The following is a 4,212-nucleotide window of genomic DNA, read 5'->3' on the forward strand; positions in this document are numbered from 1 at the left end:
TAGCTCTCAAAATGCGTACTCGATCCCCAACTCCCTTCCCCGTTGTCATTTCAACTCCGAAACCCCCAAATCTCTCTCTCTCTCTCTCTCTCTCTCTCAAACCCTGAGCGTACGTTTCAATCAAAACCTTCTTCAATGGCTAATAGCAATCTTCCTCGGCGAATCATCAAGGTACGGCTCTCGATCTTCGCCTTCCTTCTCTTGATTTCTCTGCAATTTCACTCGATTTCTGGATCACTTCGATCTTGGACTTCAGCCACTTTTTCTTTCCGTTTTCTTGTTCCTATCGTCGTATGCCTCGGCTGATGTGTTTGCCTTGTCTTGATCGGTTTGCTTTTTGTGATCTGCCAGGAAACGCAGCGTCTCCTCAGCGAACCCGGTGAGTATTCCCCCTTCCCTCTCCATATATCGTTCTGTTTTTTTTTTTTTTTTTAAATCCTTTTTGTTTGAAATTTTAGCGTCATTTCTGAAGAGGTGTTCGAGGATTTAATAGCTGTTTTAGTTGCAGACCGGTGATTGGATGTGGAAGTCAAGCAATTTGTGTTTTTGTGTTTGGAAATGTGTTGTGAATTTGAAGTGTGAGTTGTTGGCATGTGTTTGTTCTCTGTGGGTGCAGCACCAGGAATAAGTGCGTCCCCTTCAGAAGAGAATATGCGGTATTTTAATGTTATGATTCTTGGTCCAACACAATCTCCTTATGAAGGTAATGAGGTTAACAGCATTCGTTAGTTTACACATGTACTTAAATATTTAATGTTGCCTTTGTTTCCGTTTAGCGATGTGTCAGAGAAGTGCTTGGACAATTTGATCAATTTGTTTAGTAGTGATATGTTTGATGCTTAAGCACCACATGCAATTACTGACATCTGTATGATAGTTGATGATATTATGGAGAAGGAAATTGTTCTTCCTTCCTAACCTATTTTGCTTTATGCCATTCTATTTTAGAATGATAAGAAACTTGGCTTGAGTAATCTTGATTATTGTATTATGTTCAGTTATGTGGTGAATTTTACTCTTGCTGTCACTAGTGTGATCTATAATGTTGTACAGTTTTTATGGGGCAAAAAGTGTCAATCAGAATAAATTCATTTGATATAAGTTTCAGTTAGTTTTTTTATATTTGCATCTGGATTATTGAGATCATCAAAGAAGAGAGCAAAAAAATCTTTTGGTTCTTTTAGTTTGATTTTTTTTTTTTTTTTTTAAGCTATAGAATGTTGGAAAACTTGGCCCAGCTAAGCTACATGATTGTACTGCCTAGAGGCATACGATTCTGTTTTCTTTGACCGAATAGTATGTGGATGCAGTTTTTAAAGAAAATCATTTACATGCATTCCTCTTCCACTAGCAACCAAATGAAAATCTGACAGGAGTCTTAGAATCAGGTCTTTTATGGCTCACTAGGTGAGAAAGAGACTTCATAACGTATTAATCTACATAACTATGAACTTCTTATGTCTCAATTTGTGCAAATGCATAAATATTGGATTTTTGTAAGCCTTTGCTATCAGTGTTGTAGATTTACTAAAAAAACATTATTGACAGTGGGACATTTTACAGGAGGTGCTAAAATTTTTTTACCCTTCATGATAACTTTTATCATAGTTATTTGCATATGATTCAGAGTTTTCTCCTTTTTATTCTTGTATAGGAGGGGTTTTCAAGCTGGAATTATTTTTACCCGAAGAATATCCAATGGCTGCTCCCAAGGTACTCCTTGTTTTTTTGTTTTGGCTGAAAAGTCCACCTGTTAAATAGTGTTTGCAATAAAGGTTTGTATATTGTTTCAGAGTTTGATATATTTCATTCATTGTTGAATTAGACTGGTAGCACAAATAATTTTCTAGTTATTAGCTGATTTATATATATATATATATTGCTTGATTACTTACTACCTGGTTTATTTGCTTTTAATTTTAGATTCTTCTTTTGTCCATGTCATCCAGAAATGAAATTTCATGATTGTTCAATTCATTGGAAAGACATTTAAATCAGTCTGTTGAAGGAGCAATATTTCATGTTGTTTCAAGTATTACAATGTGCCAATTTTAAGTTTTTATGCTACCAATTCATGATAGTAGTTGTTTCACATTCTCTGTTCATGCTAGGTGGTGTGAGTTATGCCCTTAATATGTGGTTATAGGGTTTTGGATGGATTTGTGTGAATAGTATGTGGCATCTGGTTGTTTTTGTGCTAAGTACATCTGCTACCTCAATTGTCAATGTATCTCGAGTGACCTTTGTGTGCTTATTTTTTGATTATGCAACATATGTTTCTGTAGCCGTTTCTGTGTGTTGTTGAGCATTTGCTCTTATAGATGAGTTATTGTTCATTTGTATGCAGTGGCTTGTTGCTAGTATATCTGTGAATTGTGTGTATCAGATAATGTATGGTTCTTGGAATTTCTATTGTTGTGCTAGTACCAGTAAGTTCTGGTGTGCCATTTTGGTTATTCCTGAACCTTTATATTTATGGAAAATGTGTGGGTGTACAAGTTTCTGTTGGCCTTCCTTCTTGTTAGATTAATTAATGCTGTTCAAGTTTAAAGTTTAAACAAATAGATTAGAAATTACTTTCTGCAACAGCATTGGTGTCTCCAAAAATGTTGAATTTTTCAGGTTTCTTGTAACAAAAGATTACAGGCTGTATATACAATAAACTTATGTAGATTATAGTAGATATATATGCAGGCACAAATTGCCTTTCAAAGACTTATGCAGTCACTTTCTTAATTGATGTAATGTAAGTGTTTTCTAAATTAGACGAAAGAGAGAAATGAAAGAAAAAATAATAATTAACATGGTTTGATGCCGCCTGGTGCTGCCCTATAAAGTTTAATATTGGTTGATAGACTGGCTCAAGCTGGTACTGGTATTAAATATGCTCTTCTTTATACCATTGTGGGAGATGATATAGAATGGTATTAGCAAACTATGATTGGTAGTTTAAGTTCATTTGACTAACACGGTCAATGTTCACTTATTCCCTGTTGACAGGTCCGATTTCTCACTAAAATCTACCACCCCAACATTGATAAGGTTGATATTCTTGCTCCCAACTTGTCTTAGGCTTCAGCTGTAGTTATGGTTTTCACAGTAGTGTTTTTTCTGTAATTACAGCTTGGAAGGATATGCCTTGATATTCTTAAAGACAAATGGAGTCCTGCTCTTCAGATTCGAACTGTACTCTTGAGGTAGCATGGTTTCTGATATTCACAATTGTGAGGCCTGTGTTGTAGTTCTAGAATTCCTTCTTGAAATAATGATTGGTTCAAATAGCTGATGCTATGTGGATACAATTCTTACCTCTGATGATGATCAGAATTCATAACTGTAACCTAATAGAAAAAGATGTAGAGTTATTCATCTTGGGGCAAATTATTCTGCATTGTTGAATTCTGTGCCGATAAACTGATGCTGTTGATATTTTTTGATTGCTTTGCTTTTAGCATTCAAGCTCTGTTAAGTGCTCCAAATCCTGATGACCCTCTTTCTGAGAACATTGCAAAGCATTGGAAGACCAATGAGGTTGAAGCTGTTGAAACAGGTATTTTTGTCTCTTTGCATTTGTAGCAGAAAAACATAAAATATAATGAATGCACTCTTTATAATACATTGTTTTGGCAATGCTAACGAAATGATGGCTCCTAACAATGAATTATATTTAGTAGTTTTTCCTTTGAAATAAGCAATGGCCTTGACTTTGTTATGTGACATTTTGAACAATGCAGCAAAGGAATGGACGCGCCTATATGCAAGTGGTGCATAAGGGAACAGTGAAGATTAGGTTGCCCAAAAATAACAGAATATGCAATGTATCCTATTTTAATGTTGAATTTGAATGGGAATTTGGAAGAATCAATCCAATGACTTGAAACTGAATATTCTCAAAGCTTCCAGCAACTGCTGATAAGTGTTTCAGGACTTCGGAACTTTATCTTGGAAATTGTATAATTAGATATACAGTTTGTGTCTTCTTACTGATCTTTGAATTTGTTGTATTTTGGGGATTTGGGGAGTCGAGGAGGGGGGCTTACGCCTACTAGTTTGGTAGATCTTACGGTTCAATTTTACACCGAGGGCAAAGCAGGAGCTTTAGAGGGGTTTTGAAATATGGAGCTTGACAAAGGTTTATATGCAAGCATGTGACCAAAATCGAACTCTGTCAAAGCTTTGTTTAACAGAAGCTTCTGGTCCGTTCTTCGCTCA

General features: G+C 35.5%; 1 protein-coding gene across 1 annotated transcript; it reads left to right on the forward strand.

Moving 5' to 3' along the window:
* LOC127792001 (ubiquitin-conjugating enzyme E2 36) lies at positions 1–4,212 on the forward strand. Its single transcript, XM_052322274.1, has 8 exons — positions 1–171; positions 352–379; positions 617–703; positions 1,655–1,713; positions 3,001–3,042; positions 3,124–3,197; positions 3,453–3,550; positions 3,735–4,212. Exons 1-8 carry the CDS (start codon positions 136–138, stop codon positions 3,770–3,772), a joined length of 462 nt encoding a protein of 153 aa, XP_052178234.1. The 5' UTR covers positions 1–135; the 3' UTR covers positions 3,773–4,212.

The sequence above is a fragment of the Diospyros lotus genome, chromosome 15 (genome assembly GCF_014633365.1).
Source record: "Diospyros lotus cultivar Yz01 chromosome 15, ASM1463336v1, whole genome shotgun sequence".
In the NCBI taxonomy this organism is placed as follows: domain Eukaryota; kingdom Viridiplantae; phylum Streptophyta; class Magnoliopsida; order Ericales; family Ebenaceae; genus Diospyros; species Diospyros lotus.